The sequence below is a fragment of the Meles meles genome, chromosome 2, assembly GCF_922984935.1.
Source record: "Meles meles chromosome 2, mMelMel3.1 paternal haplotype, whole genome shotgun sequence".
Classification (NCBI taxonomy): Eukaryota; Metazoa; Chordata; class Mammalia; order Carnivora; family Mustelidae; genus Meles; species Meles meles.
Window position 1 is genome coordinate 6,901,727 of NC_060067.1, and position 26,440 is coordinate 6,928,166.

Genomic DNA, 26,440 nt, shown 5'->3' on the forward strand with positions numbered 1-26,440 from the left:
TAAAAACTATTTTAAAAATGATGTAATGGGGGCGCCTGGGTGGCTCAGTGGGTTAAGCCTCTGCTTTCGGCTCAGGTCATGATCTCAGGGTCCTGGGGTCGAGCCCCGCATCGGGCTCTCTGCTCAGCAGGGAGCCTGCTTCCTCCTTTCTCTCTGCCTGCCTCTCTGACTGCTTGTGATCTCTCTGTCAAATAAATAGATTAAAAAAAACAAAAGAAAAAAGAAAAAAAAATAAAAATGATGTAATGTTTCACAGAGGAAAATAAGTACATAATTTAATAAATCACAATTAAAATTTAATCTAGTTTAATTCCAACAAAGTGAAACAATTTACATTCCCATCAGCGGTGTATGGAGAAGCTCCTTTTCTCGTACTCTCAGTAACACAGGACTTTATTCGTCCTTTAACTTTTCGTGAATTTGGGGGGAAAATGCTAGCAGGCAACCACTAACAAAAGGGAGTCAATGTGAAAATGTCAGTATCAGACAAAAGAGAATTCAAGCCAAAATGGATTTTGGCAGACTGATATTTTATTTTGATAAATCACCCTCTACCAAGAAGAGCATCCATAAGCCTTCACGTACTACACACATATAATTATATAATGGCAATTTTATATGATTCAATATATATTTAATACAGAGCTACAAAACATAATGCAAAGATTCAGGAATCCAAGGGTAAATGGCTAAATCCGTACTTAGAGAAATCATCCAAACATTTTTTTCCAAGATGAACAGACAGAGGATACATACGGATCCGGAGGATTTGAATAACAAGCTTGACCTACTAAATAGATGCCAATAAAGTGTAAATTTGTCTGCAGATTTGCCCGGCACACTGGGTGCCCACCAGCCCATGCAAGCGCATCATAGAAGAACGGACAAAGTAAGTTACCTGGGAACCGTGATTCATATTTTAATGAATTAATCGTTTACATGATGTCCAAAGAAAAGAAAACAAGAAATGTAGGAGAAGTCGACAAGAAAAGGCAAGATGTTTCCATCACGTTTTGCGAACAGAGAAAAGCCAGTGGGGGAAAGAGAGCCCGGAGTCCCGGGGGCCGCAGGGAGGACCCCAGGCCCAGACGGCTCTGAGCCCCACGCCCTGCGTGCTCATCCCTCTTCTATTTCTGGGTTAAGGAGCTCAGGCTGTGCCGACGTGGCTTGGGAAACACAGTCTCCTAATCTGGGGGAGTAAGAAGGCTTAGACCCCTGGCTAGGGTGAGAGAGAGCCCGGGAGACACTGTCTTCAGGAGTCGGGCCCAGGAGGGAGCGAGACACCCTGACTATGCAGTCTCCCCTTTCAAGTCCCCCTCACAGGCCTGATCTGATCAAGGTCAAGGGGGGCCTACTGCTGTGTGGCCGGGAGCCCTGACCGCCTCGTCGCAGCTGTGGATGTCCTGGCTGCCTCTGGGAGAAGGTATGCCTTCTGCACCTGCCTTCTGCACCTGCCGTGTAGGTCCGGAAGACGCTGCACCAGCCAGGGAGTCCTCGGCCAGCTCGGAAGCCAGGGCGGAGGTCACACCTGCGTGTTAAAGAGGCTTCTGCCTCCTTTGTGTCCTAGCAAAGACTACAAAGAAGGTAAGAGCCTGCTTTCTAGCCTCAATACAGAAAAGAGGGCAACAGACAGAGTTCTTATACAGGAAGTAAGTACAGGTTTGGTTTGCGGGCGGAGGGCAGAGAAAGCCCCCAGTACCGACTCACCCGGGGAGGTCTTTGCTGTGTGTGTTTTGAGGTTCATTTAGTGGGATGGTAAACAATTAATGCCATTTTTTTCTTTTTGAAGATGTTGTTTATTTTAGAAAGAGCACAGGGGCACGCGGGCACACAGCAAGCCCAGGGAAGGGGTGAGGGGTGGAGGGAGAGAATGCAAAGCAGACCCGTGCAGAGCCACGCAGGGCTGCGTCTCAAGACCTGGAGATCGTAACCTGGGCAGGAGCCAAGAGTCTGGCGCTCAGCCGTCTGAGCCACCCAGGCACCCGCCAACATTTCTTTTTCTTTTAGTGAAAGTGTCAGATACGGATGATGCTAAGTCAAGTCCTAGGAGGGCAGGGGTCTCACTTAGGCGGTGAAGAGATGCTATTCACAGGTGCTATTCACCTGAAAAGACGGCTGGGCCGGGGAGTCACTCGAGGAAAAGTGGTTAGTCATTACGGGAAGGTGTCGATTCAACTATCTGAGACTACATCAGCCCCTTTCCACGTTTGGTTTTATGAATCTTTCACTTTTGCCCTTGAGAAGCATTTTAGTTCTTTCCATTCATTTTTCCTAGTGACTTCTAGAATGTTCTTTACAGATCTGTCGTACCGTTTTCTTCTGTTAAGGCAACCACATGTGATACCTGTTTAGTGAGAGCCACTTCCTAATTTCTTTCTTATATGGAAACATTTTTAGAAAATATGGTTTATTGATTTTTAATTATCAAAGTTATAATAAAACTACATAAGTTAAAAATGAAAGTCTGTCACATCAGCCCATCCCCCAGAGATAATCACTATTAACAGCTTGGTATGTGCTATGTGATTTTACATTTACTGACATATTTTTATATAGATGAGATCATAGTAAGCACACTGATCTGCAATTTGCTTTTCTTCATGTAATAATTTATCTTGGGGATATTTTCATACCATTATGTAGAGATTTTCCTTGTTCTTTGTCATGGCTGAATACTCTTCCATTCAACTCCTAGTCTACCATGATGCATTTTCTTAATTCTGTACTCATAAAATACTTGAGCTGGTTATTATTTTGGGACGAGAGAGCGTGAGCAGGAGGCAGGGGAGGGGCAGAGGGAGAGGGAGAGTCCTGAGCACACTCCCCACTGGGCACAGAGCCCCCACTCAGGGCCTCATGTGGGGCTCGAGCTCACGACCCTGAGATCAGGACCTTAGAAGGACACTTATCCCATCCTTTGATCACCACTCTCATGACTTCACCTAAACCTAATGACCTTCCAAAAGCCCCACTTCCAAATACCATCACACTGAGAGTCAGGACTTCCGTTTGTAAATTTATGGGGGATACATTCAGTTCGTAGCAGTGATGTATTTAGACAGTGTGTCTTTTACTGCCTCCTAAATTTGAGCCAGGGATATGTTTTTGGCTACGATTTTTTAAAAGATTTTATTTATTTATTTGACGGAGAGAGAGAGATCACAAGTAGGCAGAGAGCAGGCAGAGAGAGAGAGGAAGCAGACTCCCCGCTGAGCAGAGCGCCTGATGCAGGGCTCGATCCCAGGACCCTGAGATCATGACCTGAGCCGAAGGCAGACACTTTACCAAATGAGCCACCCCAAGCGCCCCTGGCTACTGATATTTTAAAATAAATACATCAGATCCAATCTAACAACATATTGATTCTACCATATACTAAGAACACTTTAAATATCTTATTTATTATTCTCATATATATATATAGAGAGAGAGAGAGAGAGTTTATGGGAGCTTAAGGGACCAAGGCCTAGTGGAAAGCTGAGCTGGATTTCTCACCTGCATCCGTGCACTCCCAAACCTCACCACGTTAGCAAACAACGTGTCTCCACAGGCAAGTCACTGATTTATAAAACAAGTTGTGTGTTAGTGAACTCAATCATTGCTGGTGCTCCTTTCAGCTCTAGCATTGTTCAGGTATCTAGAGAAAGTTGGGTTGATTTGGTCACAACGGATGTTGTTCATTTTGACCCATTACTCAGATTCTGGTTTCATAATATCTCTTACACCTGGGAATCATTTTGCTTATCCATACAAAAGAGATCATAGTCTTTTCTCTTTATTTAGTCAAAATAAGTTAACCAACATAAGCAAGGTGAGACTTTTCTTTGATTTTCAGGGGAAAAGATAACAACTCTTTGACGATCCCCCTTACATTAACTTATAAAAATAGAGGAAGTAGAGTGGGGTAGATGTGGGGGAGGGGAGATAGAGAAGTGGAATCTGCTTTCAACATTAACTCAGTAGGTCTCACATTGCTTCCTGAAAAGGAGCTAGAGAAGGATTGGTCTTTGTTGTGTAAAAATAAATGTGGAGATAAATAAATGTGGTTAAAATAAACAAAAAGTTTATTCAATTAATATTTATTGAATTCCTGCCACATGCCAGACCCATGCTGATTTCTAGAGATATAATGATGAATTTTCTCACACACAGTCTTTGCTCTCAAGGAACTGATAGTCTAATGGTAGAGAGATGTAAAATAGGAAACTATGTTCTTGTAGAGATGGGGACGTGAATAGGATATTCAGGAGCTCACAGGAGGGACCTGTCAAAGTGGCTTCCCTAAGGTGATGCCCAAAGTGAGCCTTAAGGAAATCAGTAAAGTTGGGGTGCCTTGGTGGCTCAGTGGGTTGAGCTTCTGCCTTCGGCTCAGGTCATGATCTCAGTGTCCTGGGATCGAGCCCCGCATCAGGCTCTCTGCTAGGGAGGGAGTTTGCTTCCCTTCCTCTCTCTCCCTCTGTCTGCCTCTCTGCCTACTTGTGATCTCTATCTCTGTCTCTTTAAATAAATAAAATCTTTTTTAAAAAAAGGAATCAATAAAGTTAGCCAAGTTAAGCAAGATGGGTGGATAGGAAGATTATTCCAAGTCAGAACGAAAACCATTGGTCGTTGTGGTCAAAGAGCAGAGTCTGAAGAAAGGGGAGAAGAGAGATGAGGCTGGTGGGGTGAGCTTTTAGGGAGGTGAATTCCGTTTGTGGTACATGGAGTCTGAAGCCGCCTGGTGAAAGTTTAAGAGGAATAAGTATGAGGGGCTGGCATATACGGATAATCTGGGACGGAGTTAGAGATTTGAGAGGTGGGAAGTGGGAGTTGTGTATTAATTCACTCATCCAGGGACCATGTTCCAAGTGAGGAGAACTTACATTTAAGGCTAGAGGACAAATAAAAATGGACATTTAAAAGACAGAGAAAAGTGAGCTCAAGAAGGAGAGCGATAGAGAGGTAGAGCAAAGGCAAGCGTGTAGGGCATTGTGGAAACCCAAGGAATAGAGGTTTGATCAAGGTGGGGCTTGTGGAGACAGATGGTTTTGCTGTTTGGGCAAGTTAAGGACTGAGAAGACGAAGGCATTGGAGACAAGAGCATGAAAGGTTTTGATCAATAGGTGAGATGAAAAAGTGGTTTGGAGAGGATTTAAGGAGAAAATATGTAGTCTACTCGCGAGAGAAGTCTGAATGAGAAGACAAGGGGGACCGGCTGGTAGCTGGAGAGAAGAGAAGAGACTTCAGGATGTTTCTAGACGGAAAAGGAAAAGCTAGCAGAAAGGCTGGAAACGTGGGAGAGAGGTGAGAGGACCAGTGGAATTTTCAGGGGGAGGAACACTCATGCACGGACACTGCAGAGGCGGGGAAAGTACTCTCAGATGATAGTCTCATGGTTTTTACAATGTGGGAGACAAGGTCCATAGATAACTTGGTCTATCTGAACTAATTCTGTCTGAATTCCCTTCTTTCAGAGTCCCTCTTCCTTTTGTCAGCAAACAACTCGTTCTTCCTCTGACCTGCTGTCTGTGTCCTACAGAAGACTTGAACCTACACTATGGGAAGTGGTACCTCAACCCAACATCACTTTGCTTTCCAGAACGCAGAGAATGGTATGTGTTTCCCATCCCCCAAACCAACTATAGGTATCCCAAAGCCTACACTGGATAGAGAGGGGCTTCTCAGAATGGAAGAAGGAACCATTATATTTCTCCTTGGGCAACTCTTGAAAATCAGCTTCTCCTCCTTATGACAAGACCACCAGAATGTCAGCTGAATATCTTAGGAGCTGATGAACTATATTTGACTGAGTTAAGGTGTACCGAGGAGTCAGTGTTGTCCTTGAGGGGTTATCCCAAATTATACATGCACCAGTCAATGAAATACGATTGGGCAATTAGCAGATGAAGGAGCATTTCAGGTAGAGGCTTTGGTATGTATGAGGGTCATGAGGTAGAAAAGGACAAGTCATGTTTGAGGAACTGAGTGGTCTGATGTGAACGAGAGGGAGGACAGCGTGACATGAGGCTGTCAAGGTAGGCAGAGCCCAGATCACTCAGGGTCTGTAGGATTTTAACTTTATCCTAAAGGCATGAAGAACCCTTTAAGAATTCAAAATAGGAAGTTTAGAGTAACATACACCCATTTAAAGATTTAAAGACCTCTGGCTTCTGTGAAGGAGGGATCAGAGGGAGTAAGAGTAGAAGGAGGAACAGTCCACAACCACTAAAGTCGTCTAAGCAGAAGATGATGATATCTTGGTCCAGAGTTTGGGCAGCAGAGATGGAGAGAAGGTGACGTCCAACAATGTTCAGGAGGTCGAAGTGACAGGATCCAACTGTGGATGTATGGGGTGAGGGAGAAGGATGGATCAAGAATGACTTCCGCTGGGGCACATGAGTGGCTCAGTCATTAAGCGTCTGCCTTCGGCTCTGGTCCTGATCCCAGGGTCTTGGGATGGAGCCCCGCATCAGGCTCCCTGCTCAGTGGGAAGCCTGCTTCTCCTTCTCCCACTTCCCCTGCTTGTGTTCCCTCTCTCACTGTGTTTCTCTCCGTCAAATAAGTTTTTTAAAAAATCTTAAAAAAAAAAAAAGACTTCCGATTTCCTGGCTAGCAAGACAGGGCAGGAATTAATGCCAGTGACTGACATCAAGACAGTGGAGCAGAACCAAGTCTGAGTAGAGGGAAGACGAGGAACTCGTCCATGTTAGGGTTGAGGCGTCCATGAGACATGCAGGTAGAAGTACCGAGAAGGTGGTGCCTATTCACATCGGCATTTTGGAGGCAAGTGTGCTGGAGAGATATGGCCTGGAAGGCATCAGAATGTTATGTGGTCGCTGAGACCATGGAGCCCCCGAAGTACCCTGGAGGGAGAGTAAAGACAGATCAGAGACCGGAGCTTAGGACAGAGCCATGCAGGACTCCGGGGCGTGAGCACCAGGTCCAAGAGCATCAGTCAGCGAAGGAGGCTGCGGAGAGGCAGCCACAGCTGTCGGAGGAGAGCAAGGGGAATAGTGACTTGTTTGTCTTGGCTTCAGCGTCTCCGTAAGCTCGTGGCGTCCTTGCTGTCTCGCTTCACAATATGTCCCAGGGTCATTTTGCACCTTCTTGGTCCCGGAAGTAGGCGCTACTTTAGGGTGTGGGGTGTTCATTGCTTCCTGGTTGGCCTACACCTTTCTATACCTTTTCAGTGAACAAACCCAGAAAACATGTATTATTTGGAAGAAAAAAATCCACCAGGAACACAATATTTTTACTTAACAGCCTCGATATTATATCTATCACTTTATTAAAAATCTTTTTTCCTAGTGACATTAAAATAGTGTTACTTACTCTATCCTACCATATATAAGTAATAGTTTCAGAATACTAACAGTGCTATTATAAACAATGTGATCCCTGAAAATTCTTTAAGGTTTCTTTGAACTTCTTTTTGTCCTTTGGATACATTCACTAGGGATGTACGAATTATTGAATTCTCAAGTCATTTGAAATAACTCCCGTCTGTGTTTCTAACTTATGTAAGGTTAGATTCCCTTGTTTAACATTCGCTTTTTTTTGAGAGAGAGCGAGCACGTGTGAGTTGTGGGGGAGGGGAAAAGGCAGAGGGAGAGAGAATCTTGAGCAGGCTCAGTGCTCAGCTTGGAGACCAACACCGGCTCAATCTCACCACTCTGAGATTATTACCTGAGCCAAAATCAAGACTTGAATGCCTAATTGACTGAACCACCCAGACACCCCTAAACTTTTGCTTTTTATCTTTGGGGATTGATTTACTTTTCACTTTGCTTTAAATTTGTTTTATAACTTTGTAAAGCATTTATGTAATTCCTGTCCCAATTATCTATTGCTGCATAACAAACTATCCCAAAGCTTAGTGGCTTAGGACCACCATTTTCTCTGCCCGTGATTTCGTGGGTCTGGAATTTGCAAAGGGCCCAGTTGGGTGGTTTGTCCATGATTCTCTGGGTAACTGCGCCTGGAGGCTCTTGTTTTTTTTTTTTTTTTTTTAAGATTTTATTTTTTATTAGAGAAAGAGAACACATGAGCAGGTGGGAGAGACAGAGGGAGAGGGGGAAGCAGACTCTCCCTGAGCAGGGAGCCTGACACAGGGATCGATCCCAGGACCCTGAGATCAGGACCTGAACCAAAGGCAGATTCTTAACTGACTGAGCTGCCCAGATACCCCTAGAAATTTTAACTGTAAAGTAATCTCAGCACCCAGCATGGAGCTCAAACTCTCAGCCCTGACATCAAGAGTTGCATGCTCTCGGGGTGCCTGGCTGGCTCAGTTGGTGGACCATGTGACTTTTGATCTCAGGGTTGTGAGTTCAAGCCCCACACTGGGCATGGAGCCTACTTTTTAAAAAAAAATGAAGGAAAGAAAAGACAAAAAAAGAGTGGCATGCTCTACTGACTACGCCAGTCAGGCACCCCTGGAGGCTTGCTTCTACGACAGCTCTTCATCTGCGGTCGGGTGCCCGCGGGCCTGCCTCTCTCCACGTGGTTGCCTCGTTCCTAACACGGGGTCTGAACAGCCAGCCCATCTGTAGCTTGTACCCTCGGGTCTAGCACACAGAGCTGGAGCGAGACGCGCCCCCGTGTGTTAGATTGTTCTAGTGGGAAGGAGGGGGTGGAGGGTCTTGGACTCTCCTGCACCCCACAGCCCCTGTCTCTCAGTTAAAGGGAACCAGCCCCCTGACAGGCCTGGGCAGGAGAGAAAGGTAAGAAGGAGGCATCGCCTGCTCTCTCAGCCCTAAGCAGTCGAACAAGACTGAGGAGAAAACTGCATCTAGTTGGCAGCCCTTGCCTGCGGACGTTGAAGCAAGGTGTTCGCCAAGACCGTTGTCACAGAGCCGGGGTGGCCGTGATCCTCCCTGGGATCCCTTGCCCTTCGCGGCATGTGAGAATCCTGTGTGGAGCTCGTGAAACCTGGAGGACCCTGGGCGCCCTGTGGAGAGTCTAATACCGTAGGTCTCGGCGAGGTCCAGGTGGCCGTGCTTCCCTTCGGTTTCTAGAAGGTCTGTAGCACTCACTGCGGACGTTGCCTTCACTGCTCCGAACATGGGTTTACCGAGGTCAGTCCGTAGAGCATCAGCCTCATCTCTTAGGGTTTGGTAAGTGCCTTTCAGAAGTAGCGAAGGGGGCGCCTGGGTGGTTCAGTGGGTTAAAGCCTCTGCCTTCGGCTCAGGTCATGATCTCAGGGTCCTGGGATCGAGTCCCGCATCGGGCTCTCTGCTCAGCAGGGAGCCTGCTTCTTCCCTCTCTCTGCCTGCCTGTCTGCCTACTTGTGATCTCTCTATCAAATAAATAAATAAAATATTAAAAAAAACTTTCAGAAGTAGCGAGGGTTTGACATTTGGGGTCATAGGAAGTCACGTTCGGCTCTGCTGACATTCCTCCCTGGTTCTCCTTTCCCACTCCCCCAGCGACGTTCCTCCTAGAGAAATCAGCCCCAATTCTATTAGCTCCCTAATGCAAGCTAAATATATTAAATCAATCTGTCTACTGCTCACGAGGTTGACCTGAATTAACCTGCAGGGTTTCCTTTTTAATCCCCCGTTACCCACAAATACTCCATTCATCACCGCTGGCACATTCAGGCCCAGGAGCTTAAGAAGAACCTCGTTATTTATGTGAACAGCTGCTCTCTTCCCTTGACCCCGGGGCCTGAAGCTCACGGGAAGAAGGAAGCCTCCTCGCGCCACCCTGTGGACACGGTCCCCCAGCACAGGACGGGGCAGAAGGAGAAGCCCAAAGGCAGATCTGACAGTCAGTGCGGTCCCCCAAGTATCACGACGGGGGACACTGGCAGCCCGCGGGGCTGTCACAAGTCTGGGGATAGCAAGCACACAGCCCAGCAAGCACTTGCTGCCACCCAACATTCTACGTGGTCATCTGTGTGCTCGTTGTCTTCCCCAGTCCCCTCGTCCATCCCCCTTTCCAGATGGGGACACTGAGTCCCAAGAAGGTAAAATTCCTGGGAAGCCACATAGCCGATGAGGGCATTTGCAGGCCTAGAACCCAGGACACCTGATATCCAGTCTGTCATTATAATGTCACAGTGTCCCCCAGTCTGTTATAATGTCGCAGTGTCCCCCCACCTTCCACGCCCGCATTATCTCACTCTGCAAGGATGCCTCGAGCTTGAAACCTCCCCAGGTTGCATTTCTTGAGAATCCTGGCAATCCAGCCTTTCCACCTCTACCCTTAGCCTTGTCGGCAAAAAGTAGGAATGCCACTAAACCTCCAATGACAGTATGACCACGAGTTAGGATGAAGGCGGGGTCTGGGGTGGGAATGGGGAAAGGAGCCTCCCAGCCAGTGGTAAGGCAAATCCTCCCTACTGGCTGCAACGGCTGGCTCTTTCCCATCGTCTTGCCCCCACGTTACAGCAGGAGAGGGGCCCTTTGCCTCCCCCTGGCCCTGGGCGTCCCGGCTCACAGGCTCTCTCGTCCTTCCCTGTCACAGCCTTCCGGGCAGCAGCCCTCATCCAGCGATGGTACCGGCGCCACATGGCGCGCCTGGAGATGAGACGGCACCGCACCTGGCGCATCTTCCAGTCCATAGAGTACGCGGGGCAGCAGGACCAGGTCAAGGTGCGCGGGATGGGGGGGCGGAGTCACGCGGCGGCGCTCCGTCTTCCAGCCCAGGGGCCCCGGGGGTGCAGCGGCTCGGGCCCCCCGCCCCCGCTTCTGTTTGCGCTCATCTCTGAAGCCGAGTCTCTGCTTCTCCCGCAGCTGCATGACTTCTTCAGCTACCTTGTGGATCACTTTACCCCCAGCAGCAACCACGAGCGTGAGTAGACCTGCCACGCAGCACACCCTCCTGTCTCGGGGTTGTCGATCTCAGACGGAAGGGGGAGGCAGAGGGAGCACAGACCGGCGACAGCCGGGAGCGAGCGGGGAGGCTGACGAATCAGTGGCAGCATCTGGGTTCTCCCAGGAGCACACCCGAGGCAAGAATAGGAATTCAGGGAAGGGAAACCCAGCAATAAAGTGTGTGTGTGTTGGGGGGGGTGCTACTAAGCCAGCAACTCCGTGTGCCTGGGAAACAGTGCAAAATGCATGCCTCGGAATGACCCCACGGAAGGCGGCAACTAGACTCTCCCCATGTCAGCTCCCCAGGCTCCCTGGTTGAAGGCTGCTGGGCACTGGGGATCGGAAAGGTTGTTAATTCCCCAGCGTGTCTGGCCTGCCGAGCTCTCAGGCCAGAGATGGCAGAGGCTGGAGGTGGACCCTTGCTGGGAGGGCCCTGGAAGTTCTAGTGGCTTCTGCCATACTCTCTGCGTGCACCAAAAATGCCTGTGAGCTTTGTCCACCCCCCCCCCCCCCCCACCAAGGCTTTTCCCTTTGCTTTTGCTTACAAGCCTCGGCTCCTAAATTTCTGTTCTGACAAATCGCCATCTTTTAAAAATCAAAAGGAATTGACATAAAAGCATAACCTCTACCTTCCGCCCACCTGAATCTGTTGTCACTTTCCCGTCCCTTTCCCCTCTCTGGCGTGGGAGCTGATCCCAGACTGGCCCTCTCCACGTCCAGCATCGTCCAGGGAAAGGCTGTGCTGCCCACGGCCCATCTGATCGCAAGCTGGCCTCCCCTCTCTGTCCTGACCAGGAGACTTTCTGAACCGCATGTTCACTGAGGAGAGATTCCCCCAGGACGCTGAGATGGAGAAGCCGAGTGACTACGAATCTATAGAGGTCCCAGACAGTTACACAGGGCCACGCCTCTCCTTCCCCCTCCTTCCCGACCACGCGACTGCCCTGGTGGAAGCTTTCAGACTGAAACAAGTAAGCTCAGTCCGCGGCCCCTGCGTCTCCACCAACTCCACGTGGGACGTAGAGGGAGGCCAGACCCAACACAAAAGGCATAGACCCGGGTTTAGGGTGTTGGTGTCATGGCGCCACTAGAGACAGTCCGTGCCCCCTTTGCTTGACCAGGACCTTATACAAGTCAAGAAGCCAGTTTTTAGGCACTGAAAACCTCACCTCCGAACCACGTAATCTTTCTTTGTTCGTACATCCCACAGACAATTACTGAGCACTGCTGTGTGCGGGCCCTGGTCTGGGCACGGGGCACCACAGCAAGGAGCCAGACAGACACACATTCCTGCCCGCACAGGGCTCAAGTTCCAAGAGGGAGACAGACAACGGATAACAAAATAACAAATAAGTAGGTTCTGTAGTATATTAGAAGGCAATTAGAGCTGTGTGAAAGAATAAACTAAGTTCTAGGTAGGAGAGATGTCAGTTTATATAGAGAGTCATCTTGGAAGGCGCCATGGAAAAGGTGATTTCCGAGCCAAGGTCAAAGGTGGTGAGGAAATGCACCGTGGGGATGTCTCCAGGAAAATGTAGGCAGAGAGAACCGATGGAAAGGCCACGAGGCAGGACCTTGCCGGGATGGCTTGGGGACCTCAGGAAGGTGGCTGTGGCTGGTGAGGAGGGGTCAGGGAGGACAGGGGATGCAGGAAGAGAGGAGGGTGTGGGCTCTTCTTCTTCTCGAAGAGATAGGAAGACATTGGGCATCGGAATGATGTAATCTTGCTCGCTTTTTAAGATAATCATTCTGTTTTCTGAAGAGGGTAGGGAGGAAGGGGTAGAGGTAGGGAGCCCAGTCAAGGTCCCGCCATGCTCCAGGCGAGAGGTGACAGTGGCTTGAAACCCTGCTGTTAGAGGCAGAGGTGGTGAGGAGTGGCCAGATTCTGATTCTACGCCCCATTCCAGCCCTTTCTTCCGTATGAAGGCAGCTCATTGCGGGAGGAGCTGGGAGAGTTTTCCCTGTGAGGTCAGGATTACTCGGTACCGTCGACACGCGTGCAGGTGCTCACACCTCCCTGAGACAAGGCCTCCCTCCCCAGTGGAAGGCAGAGAAGAGGAAACCAGCTCAGTGTTTGGAGACGATGGGAAGCAGGAAGCAGAGCAGAAGATGGGTGGAAAAGAGAGGCTCCAGGCACGGGGTCCCAGGGTCCCTCTTGGGGTCTCGGGTGACTGGAGTCAGCAGGCTGGGAAAGCGAGGCGCAGGTCGCGGCAGGGGTGCCAGCGTCGCTCTGTCCCCTCCCTCCCCTCCCTCCGGTAGCAGCTGCACGCTCGCTACGTCCTGAACCTTCTGCACGAGACCAGGAAACACCTGGTGCAGCTGCCGAACATCAACCGGGTCTCCACCCGGTACAGCGAGGAGGTCACCGTGTGCGGTAAGCGCGGGCCTGAGCTGGCTGGAGCGGAGAGCCCGAGACCGGGAGGGGTGGGGCGGGAGGGGGCGCTGAGCGGACGGCGCTCGCGCATGCGCTCCGGGTGGGCGGGAGGGGAGAGGGGGCGGGGCGGGGGCTGCGCGCGGACAGCGCTCGCGCATGCGCCCGAGTGTGCGGAAAGAGGCGGCGCAGGTGCGGCGAAGGGCTGCGGGCCCGGAGGGCGTGTGCTCTGCTTTCCCAGGCAATGCAGCCCCTTCCACCCACAGAGGGCCTCCCGCCAGACAGAAATCCCGTCTGTCGCGATTCTTTCCACGTCCTGAGGTTTTCAGTGATGTTGACACACCTGGTGGGGACCAATGTCCCCCGTCGTGGGGGATGCGGACTGTAGGACACCCGATTGTCACCTGGCTCTCCGAGGCCCACACGCAACCTGCACTTGGGTCTTGCTTGCCCTGGAATGTTCTTAAATTTTTTACATTAATTTCCAACGTTTGAAGGTTGGAGGGTTTCATATTAAAATCCAGATTCCCAACATCTCTGGAAAACTCTCCTAACCCAGGCCCACAAGTGAATGACGGTTTCCAACCTTGGGTCGGGCGGGAACCTCTCCAGGTCTCACTGGGCTGGGCAGCCCCGCTCAGTTCCGTCCGAGCTTTGCTTCCTTCACCCTTTCTGATAATCACGTAGAAAGCCAGCACTGTGCTTTCTGATTTCAATACTAACCGTCCCCGCAGCAGGGGAAATTAATATTTATCCCTGTCTTACATACGGAAAAATGAGTGACCGTCGCTTTGTCAGATTTTCCTGGGCATTTCCCTTTTTGTAGTAAAAATGAGACCCAGGGGCAAGGAAGGACCCATAGAAACTGATGTTCTCTTTCTGTCTTTCTTAGGAGACTTACATGGCCAGCTGGATGACTTAATATTTATATTTTATAAGGTACGAATGTTTAAGATCCTGTCTTGCTCTGGAACTTACTCTGGAAGTTCAAATAGAGTATCTATTAAACAAATGCTAGTATTGCTTGGATTTTTAAAATATCATTTTAAATTATTAAAAAAGAACACATAGTAGCAAATACATAATATAAAAGATAGCACTGTATTATATTTTAGTATGCTTTTGTAAATTGTTTTAAAAATCTGAGGTTAATAGGGGCAACTGGGTGGCTCAGACATTAAGCGTCTGCCTTCGGCTCAGGTCGTGATCCCGGGGTCCTGGGATTGAGCCCCACATTGGGCTCCCTGCTCCATGGGGAGCCTGCTTGTATTCCCTTTCTTGCTATGTCTCTCTGTCAAATAAATAAAATCTTTTTCTAAAAAAGATCTGATGTTAATAAAGAGAACAAATCATTATTTAGTGATTGATTTCCTTTTTCTCAAATAAAGAAAATTGGGGCGGCTGGGTGGCTCCATCAGTTAAGTGTCTGCCTTCAGCTCAGGTCATGATCTCAGGGTCCCGGGATCGAGTCCTGCATCGGACTCCCTGCTCCCCCCTGCCCCAGCTTGTGCTCTCTCTCTCTTGCTCACTCTCTCTCAAAATATAAACAAAATCTTTTAAAAAAAGGTGATTATCAAAGCACCTGAAAGCTATTTTCCTATCCATTTTTAGTTATAAAATGTAGAACATGTAACAACATAGATGAATGTTCTACTAATGTAACGTTACTTTATATATACTGTGCTTCCCAAAGCATTTTCCCACTTAATGTTTTGTTTAATCCTGAGGAATCTGACAGCTATTGTTGTTATTACTAAAGATATCATGGCCAGGAGTCCCTGGGTGACTCAGTAGGTTGAGTGTCTGACTCTTGATTTGGCTCAGGTCACGGTTTCTGGGTTATGGGATTTAGCCCCGAGTTGGGTTCTGCACTCAGTGGGGAGTCTGCTTAAGATTCTCTCTCTGCCTCTCCTGTCCCTCCCCCCGCTCATAGGTGTGTGTGCTTTCTCTCTCAAATAAATGAAATCATCTTAAAAAAAAAAAAGATGCTGTGGCCAAAACTTAAAACTGGCTTTTGGATCACAAGTTTAGTATCCTTTGCCCATACCACATGGCAAGACTCTGGCTTTGTAAAAAGCACTTATTTTGATGAGGATGTCAAAACCTCAGCCCTGCTAGAAAGGAACTGTAAAACCAGTAAAAAACCAAAAACAAAAAAAAACTTCCATCTTTAGTTGACAATTCACATTTGGAGGAGAGCCAGAAAACACAGAATTGGTGTTCAATCTGACGTTAACTGTCAAATACACACCAGCTCGTCCTGATTTCCTCTTCCCTTCCTTTGTTGCTGGCTCTCGGACTTGTCTTCTCATCGGGAAGAATGGCCTTCCGTCACCAGAGAGGGCCTACGTCTTCAATGGGGACTTCGTGGATCGAGGCAATGACTCAGTAGAGATCCTGATGGTTCTTTTCGCCTTCATGTTGGTCTACCCAAAAGAGTTCCATCTTAACCGAGGAAACCATGAGGACTATATGGTGAACTTACGGTAACAAACCAAACACGCTTGAGTATTTGATGTTTACTTGTGATTACCTCAAAAGTTATTTTCTTAGAGCTTCTGAGGTGTTAGGTGCCTTTTAAAAGCAGTTTTCCAATTTTATAAAGGAATACACAACGTCTAACATTTAAAGTATTTCTTTAAAACTTACACGTTATCCTACTCCTAATAAAACTATTAAATGTTTTTCACATATCCATACTCTTCAGAAAAGGTAAGAAATACAGATAAGCAAAAGGATGAAAATAAAAATATCCCATAATTTCCTGAACTGAGATAATGCTACAATTATAAGCATTTTGGCAATTATTCTTCAGTCTCTTTTCTGTATATTTAAGTATATGTGCATAGAATATGAATTTTCATAAACATTAAGCTATAGCATGACAGTTGTCACTGATACAATATCTGTTTTTTGCTTCTAAATCTAGATATGGCTTTACCAAGGAAGTGATGCATAAATATAAGGTGGGCGACTTTAAAAGCAAAATTTCTTGGTTCAGATATGTGGAGTGTCTCATTCGAAACTTAGCATCTTCCTAATATCATTTTCCAGACACATGGCAGGAAAATACTAAAAATACTGCAGGATGTTTTCTGTTGGCTTCCTCTAGCCACTCTGGTTGATGAGAAAGTCCTGATTCTTCATGGCGGAGTGTCAGACATGACCGACCTGGAGCTTTTGGCTAAACTAGACAGGCACAAGGTACTGACTGAGTAATGAAGTAGTAATGGCGTAGTTCACCTTAATTTAACCCAGTTAATAATAATAACCACCCAGTTGGTAATAATTTAATCCAGTCTCACGGGCGCATAAAACAAATGCTGGCTTGCATGCTGACTCCGGGTGACTAATAAGGGCCGTCAAGAGAAGCCATTAAACCATTCAAAGGAGAAAGATTAGGAGTCCACATCTGGGGGCAAGGAGCAAGTATGCTGTGATCCATTATGATGTTTGCTGTGGACGTGAGAGTGGGGAGTGGCAACGAGAGCCTTCTGTTTGCCATCCCTGATCTAGACAATTCTAGTACGCCTCCGGCACTGCACGTGGAGAGCCTCCATTTCTCAAAGAACTCAGTTAAACTCAGCCAGTGTGTGCGAGTGCCTGCTTCATGCAGGGAGGATACTATTGGCAGACAGATGAAGATCAATTCCAAATTAAACTCAACAGCTTTGTGTTTTTTTTTAAGAATTTATTTATTTAACAGAGAGAGAGAGAGAGAGAGAGAGATCACAAGCAGGCAGAGAGGCAGGCAGAGAGAGAGGGAAGAAGCGGGCTCCCGGCTGAGCAGAGAGCCCGATGCGGGTCTCGATCCCAGGATCCTGAGATCATGACCTGAGCCTAAGGCAGAGGCTTAACCCACTGAGGCAGCCAGGCACCCCAACAGCTGTGTTTAAAGTGCTTACTTTGTGCAGGGAAAGAGGCAGGGGAGATGCAGAGATAACCAGACATGCTGCCTCCCGAGGGAGTTCACAAGCACCAGCAGGCGGAGAGAATGAGAGACAAAATCCACTGAACTCCAATATGCAAGTCTGTATTTTCTGTTGCACTTTGGAAGTAAAAATTTAGAAAACCAAGATTCCATTTGCTTTTAATCACAGGCTCTTGTACTTGAATGGTGTCTTATGGTTTCTGTACTCCGACTGCCCCTTCCCACATGCAGGAATCCCTATTGCAATATCCTTGACAACATTAATCTAAGCAGTTCCAGAGAACTCCTTACCACGAAGCCAGTGTGTTTTGGGCAACTCTAATTAATCTAAATCTGTATTATATGAGACATAAATGAAAGAGCAGGGCTTTGGAATCAGACAAACCTGGGTTTGAACCTTGGAGCATGCACGTCATAGCTGGTAAGGCAGCTTCATTTTACTAGATTATCCAAGAACCAAGCCTTCTTATGTCTTGTTACTCTGCTATCCTTAGGGTGTCTTTTCCCACACTCTCATCTTTGCAGGCCAAGATGGCTTGCCACCACATCTGTGTTCCAAGCAATAGGGTAGAGGAAGGAAGGGGGTAAGAATTTTCCTGCCCTTTAAAGACACAGGGAAGAAGTTGCATACATCTCTTCTGCTCTCATGCCATTGTTGAGAAAATACTTCCATGACTACACCTTGTCCGAAGGGAGACTGGAAATGCAATATTCTGTCTGTTGGCCACATGCCTAGCACAAAAGTTAGGGTTTCCATTCCTATGGCAAAGAAGGGGAAAATAGATTTGTGGGAGTGGTAGTCTGCCACACAGATACTGAAGTAGGGAAATATGTTCTTTTTTCCTTGAGTGGGCGTGGCAAGTGGTTTTACCATGGCCCATGCAGTTGGATAGATATGGGAAAAAATTCTGTTTCTCTGGCTTATAGAATATTACCTTGAAAACATTATTTATTATAACTTCAGTTTCTGAATCTATCCAATAGGAATATGAATGACCATATCCTAGATGTTTGGAGGATTAAATGAACATGTGTGTGCATGTGCCTTACAAAATTTGATCTTAAGTGGAAATGGTATTAACTACATTTGGCTGAAGTGACAGAAAACTTCAAATAACATTGGCTTAATGATTGTCTCTTCCTTCTATAAATAAACACTGGAAGCAAGCAGTCCAGGGCTGGTAGAGTAACACCACAGTCACTAGCCCTGTTTCCTGTCTTCTTTTGCTCCCCCATGTGGCATCATGGCCCAGTATGGCTACCTGAGCTCCAGCCATTGTGACCATGTTCCAGCAGCATAAATTAGAGAGGAGAAGAAAGGCATGTTTCTTCCTTTTAAGGACATTCAGGTGTGCACAAAATTTGTGTTCCTATTTCTGTTCAGAATTTTGTCATATGTTAACATTTAGCTGAAAGGCAGGTTGAAAAGTGTATTTTTCATTCCAGGTAGCATCTGTAAGAATCTGGATTTCTATTTCTAAGGCAGAAGAGTGGACAGGTGTTAGGTAGCCACACTCTGCCTTGGTCTGTCCCTGTTGCTCCCCAATTTTCCATGCACACCCTGCTTTCCACACATAGAGTCATGTTCGTCCCCTCCCCAATGGAGTCCACACTTAGTCTCATCCAATAATTGCATCCAGTCCAGGGTTTCTGGATTCAAGTCCTATCTGTCAAGGTCTGGCTATGGCTCCTTGTGGTCTGGTTACTGTAAGATGAGATGCGTGTCCCTGCACCCACAGACTCAGGACTGGAAGAGGAAAGGATAACTCCTTAGCAGAGGCAGAAAAGGGGGCATCTGCAGCATTTTCAACAGCTTCCTCCAAAATCCTCCTTATAAATCCCGTCTCTGCTTCTCCATAATCTCAACTGTTTCATGTTCTTCCTGTAGAGGGGCTCAAGAGACCCAAAACTAACTCTTAGTACTTCCTTTGTTAATTCTGCATGATGTCTGGTACCTCACGTTTTTTTTATTCAAAGATTCTGTTCTGCATCTATGCTGGAGGGAGAGACAGCAAGTCACGGTAAAGCAGATGATCTCATGGGAGGAATCACATTTAATGCATACAGGAGAAGTAGGGACTTTGGGAAAGAATGCTGAAGAATGGTTTCTTTTCTGTAGCTTAGCAAAAAGCTACCTTCCTAATCGTTGGTTGGCAAAGCTCTTGGGGGGGGGGTGTCACCATCTGTACTGAGCACAGGGATCCCCTGGGAGGGAAACACAAAAGTGGGAGCCCCGCAGTCAGCTGTCTGGATTCAGTCCTGATAATGTTTCAGTGACCCTGCGCCTCCCGTTTCTCATCTGGACTATAAATGAGGATCTCACGGGGTGCAGGGGAGGGGCACTAATCAATGAATTCCCGTAAAGCCATGAATGAAGATGCAGTCTCCTAGCAGAGGCATGAACCAGTGAATTCATGGTAAGTGCCCAGCATAGCGCCTATTTAGAAAGGGCCCAATTCATATTAACACTGTTATTCTCCTTAAAAATCATTTAGTGATGCCTCTTGACGGCAGATAATATCCTTAAAATAGTCACCCAAGGGTGGACAGGGGTGGGACTGCTTGTCTGGCCCTCACTCCGAGTTGCAACAAGGAGAGTAGAAGGGGGTTACTACTCCATTCACGTGTGGTGGCCTTTCACTCTCCCTGCCGGGGGCTCAGCCACCTAGGAAGTCATTAGGGCTTGTCCAGAGTTAGAGAACACCTCTGTTCTGTCCTCTTCCATCTGGATTCCTCTTGAAACTCATGCAGGTTCTGCTGACCTTCTCTGAGTGTCCTTTGTCCTTGCCCTAGGCCAGTCCACACCAAGACATGGCTTCCTTGGATCACAGTGCTTACATCGATGTACAGAAAGTTCTCGTTCTTTGATCATGCACGTGCAGAGAGCTCCCGTTGTGGCCCAGACCTCTGTCGTTGATGTCCTTACAATGTGGTGTCCCCTGGTTTGCACTGTGGCACTCAGGCACGCCAGGAATGGCTGCTGGATGCCACAGCTCTGCTCTGTGGCCTGACCCCTCTGTTGCCCGTGATCAGAATTCTTTCAGCTCGTGATTCCATAGTCAACCTGGTCCCGGTACCGTGATGCCTCTGAGTCAGTGACAGGGACCACACTCAGTCTCTTGGGCCAAAAGAATCTCTTTCCAGTTAGGTCCAGGCTGAAAAGGGGTGCGCCCACCCACCTCCTTCCTCAACAGGGAATAGCATTCCTGTGAGGCTGAGAAGTGCTGCCTCTCCCCCAGCAAAGCACCAAGCGTTTCCTGTTCCAACATTTCTCACGGTCAAGCTGCACGTCCTCTCCTTTGTCTTAGCGCCGAGGGGAACAGCAGGGAACTCCACGCAGGCTCACCTGCACCGACGCGCCCTTTCCGGTCCCGGACTAAAATTCTCTGGGCTCCTACAGGAAACAGGGGCCGCGCCTGGGATTTCTGCAAGTACCTGCGGTGGAAGACCAGGTTTTATAAATTTCCAGTTGGTCACGGATCAGAACTTTGGTAAAACTCAGTCCGCAGGAAATACTAGAAAGAGGAAATACAAACAAACAGAAAACGCAGGCCCGCGGATGGCGCCGGACCATCGCGGCGGGGTCCGACTGCCCCGGCTTCCCCGAGCCCTGAGCGCCCGCGCTGGGGGCCGGGACCCGCGCCGGAGTGTGGCCCCGCGCGAGGGCGCTGACCTGGGAGGCCGGGGCGCACCCAAGCAGCCTCCTCCGGGGTCGTCCCAGCGTCTGTATCTTCTCTGGACGTTTTCAGATCGTCTCCACCCTGAGGCGCAAAACGAGAAAGGAGAAGGGGAAGCCGGCGCCGAAGAAGGGCGCGTCGCGGCCCACCCCGTGGTTCCTGCCGGAGAGCCGCGCCGTCCCCGCCTCGCCCCTGCTCGCGGGCTCCGGCGGGGCGCCCCGAGCCAGTCGCTCCTCCAGCCTCCCCTGCGGCGGCCCCGCGGCTCCGGAGCCGGCCCGGCGGGCGCGGCGCTCCGTGGACCTGGCGCTGCCCTGGTGCCCGCAGCAGGGGGGCAGCGCGCCGAGCGGGGCGCAGGGGGAGCCGCTGCGAGCCGCGCCGGAGGCCGACTCGGAAGCCTGCGAGCCGCGGGAGCCCACCCGGCAGGAGTGGAAGCAGGTGGGTGGGGGCGGGGCCGCTCCGGGCAGGGGCGTGGGGGCGGGGCCGCTCCGGGCAGGGGGGTGGGGCGGGGCCGCTCCGGGCAGGGGCGTGGGGGCGGGGCCGCTCCGGGCCGGTGGCTGACGTCGGGCGGAGCGGATCTCCTCCCTCCATGTAAATAAGGGCATTTCCTCACCCCCTGCCCTCTCCCCCTGGGGTGAGGACCCCCGGAGGGTGCTAGAGTTCGCCTCGCAGCTCCCATGTGTTAGTTTCACGGAGGAGGGGCGCTGCGCGGGCCGGCTCTGCTGCCTGAGTACCCCGGTTTAGTGACCCGCCTCCCTGGGGCCCCGGGGGGTAACCAGGACCTAACTGGAGGCCAGTGATGTTTTGTTTGTGGTTTTTAAACTATGTTATGTTCGTCACCGTGGAGTACAGCATTAGTATGTGATGCAGTGTCCCACGACTCACTGCGTGTAACTCCCAGTGGTCCCTGCGCTCGGTGCCCTCCTGCATACCCACCACCGGGTCCTGAGATCGAGTCCCAGTCGGGCTCCCTGCCCAGTGGGGAACCTGCTTCCTCTCCCTCTGCCTCTCCCCCAGTTTGTGCTCGCTCTCTTTCTCTGACAAATAAATAAAATCTTTTAGGGGCGCCTGCGTGGCTCAGTGAGTTAAGCCTCTGCCTTCGGCTCAGGTCATGATCCCAGAGTCCTGGGATCGAGCCCCCGCATCGGGCTCTTTGCCTGCCTCTCTGCCTGCTTGTGATCTCTGTCTGTCAAATGAGTAAATGAAATATTTAAAAAAAAATATATATATATATATGCATGTATCAAATATTGATCCCATGGACAATTACTCACTTACTTTTATGCAAATATTTGTATTCTCTTCTTCCTCTCCTCGTCCGCCTTTCACTCCTCCACCTTCTCTTCCCGTCTTCATGGGATGACTCCGAATCTCTGTCTAGATTGTAGGGAAGCAACACCTCTTGGTCTCTGCAGGTGGTCGATATCCTGTGGAGCGATCCCATGGCCCAGGAGGGCTGCAAGGCCAACACCGTTCGAGGAGGAGGCTGTTATTTTGGACCTAATGTGACAGAACAGTTGCTGCAGAAATACAACCTGCAGTTCCTGATCCGCTCCCACGAGTGCAAACCTGAGGGCTACGAGTTCTGCCACAGCCGCAAGGTGGGCAGTGGCGCGGGCGTGCTCCCTCCTGCTCCTCCCTTCTGCTCCTCCCGCCGGGGTGAGCTCCGGTGGCGCTCGGGGCTCACAATCAGCCCTGCCCACCTGCTCAGGGCAACCAGGTCCTTTACAGTCACTTACCCTTGACTCTCACAGCCTCTTTATTTATTTATTTACTTTATCTTTTTTTTTTTAATAGCAAATGCCTTCAAAGTGTGTTGTTTTATTTTTAAAGATTTTTTTTTTATTTATTTGAGAGAGAGTGAGAGCAGGGGGGAAGGGGAGAGGGAGAACCAGGCTCCCCGCTGAGCAGCCCCCAAGGCTGGGCTCGATCCCAGGACCCTGGGATCATGTCCTGAGCCTAAGGCAGACGAGCAACTGACAACCACCCAGCCCCTCGCAGCCTCTTGGAACCTCAGAGTCCAGTTGCTGCTGCCACTCAGCAGTCCCTTGAGAGATCAGAGGGACAGAAATGATCCCACCTCTGGGACAGAAATACGACCTGGGGTTTCCCAGCCACGTCTCCGTTCCTGAAGTCACATCGCTCACTGACATGCATTTCATACAAGACAACAGGGTGACGGGGTTTCTGCACTGCGCCCCAGGAGGGATGCCGACGACTTGTCTTCTCCGGAGCGTTCAATGTCCTGCCTCACCTTCTCGCACCTTCATCCTCCAGCGTCTGCCCAGCCCAGAGCCGCTGGGATGAGAGTGTTGCCCGGAGAGCTAACTGTAGGAGAACAGGCTTCCCTGCCGGGGGTAAAGAGGGAGATCAGCTATCTCAGAAACGTCTGGTTAGTCCAAGTTTGTCGATTGCATAACTTCGACAACCTTCAGTTTCCTCTATTTCTTGTAACTCTCCGAGAAGAGACGCAGTGTCTACCGTTTCCCGATGTCCCGACAGTGTGGAAGCTTTTTTCACAGGGCATCTTAGGGGACACAGGACTCGGTGGGAAGCTCTGAGACGAGGCCTCCCACCAGCTCTCATGGCTCAGGTGCCGACTGTAAGATCCAGCCCGCCTCTGGTTGCCCTAAATGAAGTGTTGTTTCTGACCCCCGCTGCTGTACTTGAGACAAAATGGGAAGAAATCCCACTGTGGGGCACCTGGGTGGCTCAGTTGGTTGAGTGTCGCCTTCGGCTCAGGTCATGATCCTGGATTTGGGGGCTCGCGGGGCGGGCTCCCTGCTCAGCCGGGAGTCTACTTCTCCCTCTGCCTCTGTCTCTCCCGCAGCTTATGCTCCCTCTCTCATGCTCACACTCTCTCTAAATAAATAAAACTTAAAAAAAAAATTCCATGTTGTGGGTGTCCTATCAGAATTCAGATTATTGCTTGATTCACGACTCCTGCCTTACTAGCATTGATGACTTTAAAAAAGTAAAAAGAGCCATAGGTGAGGTCAAGGCGGAGGGGCAGCCCCTGAGACTGGGCGGGGCCGTATCAGATCGGGGGTGAAGCATTCTTCAGTGAACCCGAAGGCCTTTCTCTCTCTGTTTTGGTTCAGGTCTTAACCATCTTTTCTGCCTCCAACTACTATGAAGTTGGCAGCAACAGGGGGGCCTACGTCAAGCTGGGGCCGGCCCTGAGCCCGCACATCGTACAGTATCAAGCGAACAAGGCAACCCACATGCTGACTATGAGGCAAAGGCAAGAACTTTTAATGAATGATTTACAGAAAACCAGAATTACGGTGTTTGTAGAAACTGAAATGTCAAGTGTCCTGACATTCATCCAAATTCTAAGTGACCATTCAGAATTTACGGAGCACCTGGCTGGCTCGGTGGGTTGAGCGTCTGACTCTTGATCTCAGCTCAGGTCTCCGTCTCAGAGTTGTGGGTTCAAGCCCCACACGGGGCTCTACGCTGGGCATGGAGCCTACTTAGAACAACAACGAAACAACAAAATTCAGCTATGTCAGCAGTGAGGTCTACAACAGGCATAGCAGAGGCCTCTTTCTTCTTCTCCATACACTTTAAGATCTACACCGACCCATCATAACGGAAGCAACAGACTTGCTTCCTGCAGAAGTTATTCTCGATGGGGCATCTTGGGTCACGTCGATATACCAGGCCACTGAGTCTTTCCGGGGTCACTCATGTTTTCTCTCAATCTTAAAGGGTTTGTTTTACCCCGTAAGCCACAGCCAAAGGTTCTTTGTTTTCTAGGGATTTGACAGATGGAATTCAGTCCGCACATTTGTTGACGGTGCCTTTTTCTTCCTGGGGACGGAAGTGTATAGTATTACTTGCATGGCTCCCGCTGAGATGATTCTAGTTCTCACCTTCGCCGAGAGCACCCCACCACGAAGTGCTATTGTAAAGAATTTATATGTATTGTCTCACAATGAACTTGGGAAATACAGACGAATTTCAGTTTTATGGAGGAGATCATTAAGGAACACAGGTTAAATCCGCCAGTCCACGGTCCCACAGCTAATACACCGTGAAGGCAAGCCTGGCCCAGGCCATCTGAGTTCAGAAAGCAGACACCTAACGGACGCGCGGTGCTGCCTCCCACCAAGAAGACGGTCCCAGGGACCTAAGCTGCTAACACATGCCGTTCTAGTGCCATGGAACAAGCTTCTTTAATTATCAGATGAACTAATTAGAAATCAAACCAAAGTAAACATAAACCCAGTGGAAAGAGACTACATTAATATTTAACATCTGCTCGTGTGAGTGCTATAAAGGGCCTTATTTTAAACCACTCTCGAGTTATTAAATATCCGGAGTCATGAAACACTCAAGTTGTTAGAAAATCAAGACCGGCATCACTCAAGAAGACATTTTATATGAGAATTAAAACTCATTAAGTGATAGTCAGACCTACTGTGCAGAGGTATCCATCACCAAAGGGGGGCTTTACCAAAACTCATGCACTTGGACCCCCCACAGCCCCACCAAGCAGGATCTCCGGGCATGGGCCCCGCGCAACTGCAATGCCCGATTCCATGGGTTTTAGGTGTCGTCGCTACAAAAGAAGTCACTGTAGGGAAGCCTATAGAGAATATGTTTTAATAACATGATTAAAGAGCTCTTGGAACTATTCATTGGCTTTATGAAAGCAAGTAAACATCAGCTAATTTACCCAGTGATGACTTGTCCAACAAGGTCAACTCCCTGGAGCAGGAGTGAGGGGGAAATGTCTCTGACCACCCACAGTTGATGTCTCGGGGTCCGTAAACTCAGGATCATGTGTTTTTCTTAGAAGAGGACTCATTCGGCATCCGTTTCCTCTGGCTTCACATCCAGACCTCACAATAGTAGTCTGGTCTGCCTAGAGTTCACCTGTCAAGATTGATTGCTGATCCCACCCCTTATTAGCTACGTGACCATGCATTAGTTACTTTGTAAGGGGCGTAATAATAGGACCTTCCTCAGTGGCTGTTGGAGGACTGAGGTAATCCACGCAGAGCTCTGCATTTAGTCAGTGGCCACTGTTGGCTGCTTGATGTAGAAACAGAGAGCCTTGTCCATTTAGACGTGGCCTGAGAGCATCACCACGCTACATCCCTGTGTGCTCATGATGAACGACGATAATATAACAGGAGATGGTTAAATGCTTTGTCAAACCAGTTGTTTGAAACTTTTGGGGGGACAAGGCATCCCATACTTCTTTTTCTGGTTAAGATTTATTATTTTTTTTAATTTGAGAGAGAATGTGCACAAACGGGGAGGGCAGAGGAAGAGAATCTCTAGCAGATTCCCAACAGAGTGTGGAGCCCCATGTGGGACTTGGTCTCACGACCCTGAGATCATGACCTGAGCTGAAACCAAGGGTCAGATGCTTAAGCAACTGAGCCAGCCACCCAGGTGTCCCAGGGAGTCCCATATTTCCTTGAACCTTTGATGAAACAATGAACTCTCTCCAGAAAAAGCAAATACACTCACATACCCATACATTTAGGGATGAGTTTTAGGAAGCTCACACTCTCCTAGGGGTCTACGGTGCCTGAGTAAGGATTATTCTGCTAAACACCTTAAACTGCAAGGACAACTTTCATCAAACATGATTGAAACTCTGTGTGTGTGTGTGTGTGTGCACATGTGTGTCTGTAACTGTTAACCC

The 26,440-nt window shown here is 49.1% G+C and overlaps 1 protein-coding gene across 1 annotated transcript in view; it reads left to right on the plus strand.

Annotated features, from left to right (window-relative positions):
- The first annotated feature begins 837 nt into the window (after nucleotides 1-837).
- The window catches only part of PPEF2 (protein phosphatase with EF-hand domain 2), a 31,999-nt gene continuing 6,396 nt past the window's right edge, over nucleotides 838-26,440 (plus strand). Inside the window, exons 1-14 of the mRNA XM_045998079.1 lie at nucleotides 838-889; nucleotides 1,312-1,584; nucleotides 5,454-5,591; nucleotides 10,450-10,577; nucleotides 10,719-10,776; nucleotides 11,595-11,770; nucleotides 13,059-13,173; nucleotides 14,063-14,109; nucleotides 15,490-15,656; nucleotides 16,100-16,136; nucleotides 16,225-16,374; nucleotides 20,851-21,213; nucleotides 22,191-22,376; nucleotides 23,877-24,019. Coding sequence (XP_045854035.1) covers nucleotides 5,537-5,591; nucleotides 10,450-10,577; nucleotides 10,719-10,776; nucleotides 11,595-11,770; nucleotides 13,059-13,173; nucleotides 14,063-14,109; nucleotides 15,490-15,656; nucleotides 16,100-16,136; nucleotides 16,225-16,374; nucleotides 20,851-21,213; nucleotides 22,191-22,376; nucleotides 23,877-24,019 — 1,625 coding nt within the window. The 5' untranslated portion in view covers nucleotides 838-889; nucleotides 1,312-1,584; nucleotides 5,454-5,536. The remainder of the gene's footprint in view (nucleotides 890-1,311; nucleotides 1,585-5,453; nucleotides 5,592-10,449; nucleotides 10,578-10,718; nucleotides 10,777-11,594; nucleotides 11,771-13,058; nucleotides 13,174-14,062; nucleotides 14,110-15,489; nucleotides 15,657-16,099; nucleotides 16,137-16,224; nucleotides 16,375-20,850; nucleotides 21,214-22,190; nucleotides 22,377-23,876; nucleotides 24,020-26,440) is intronic.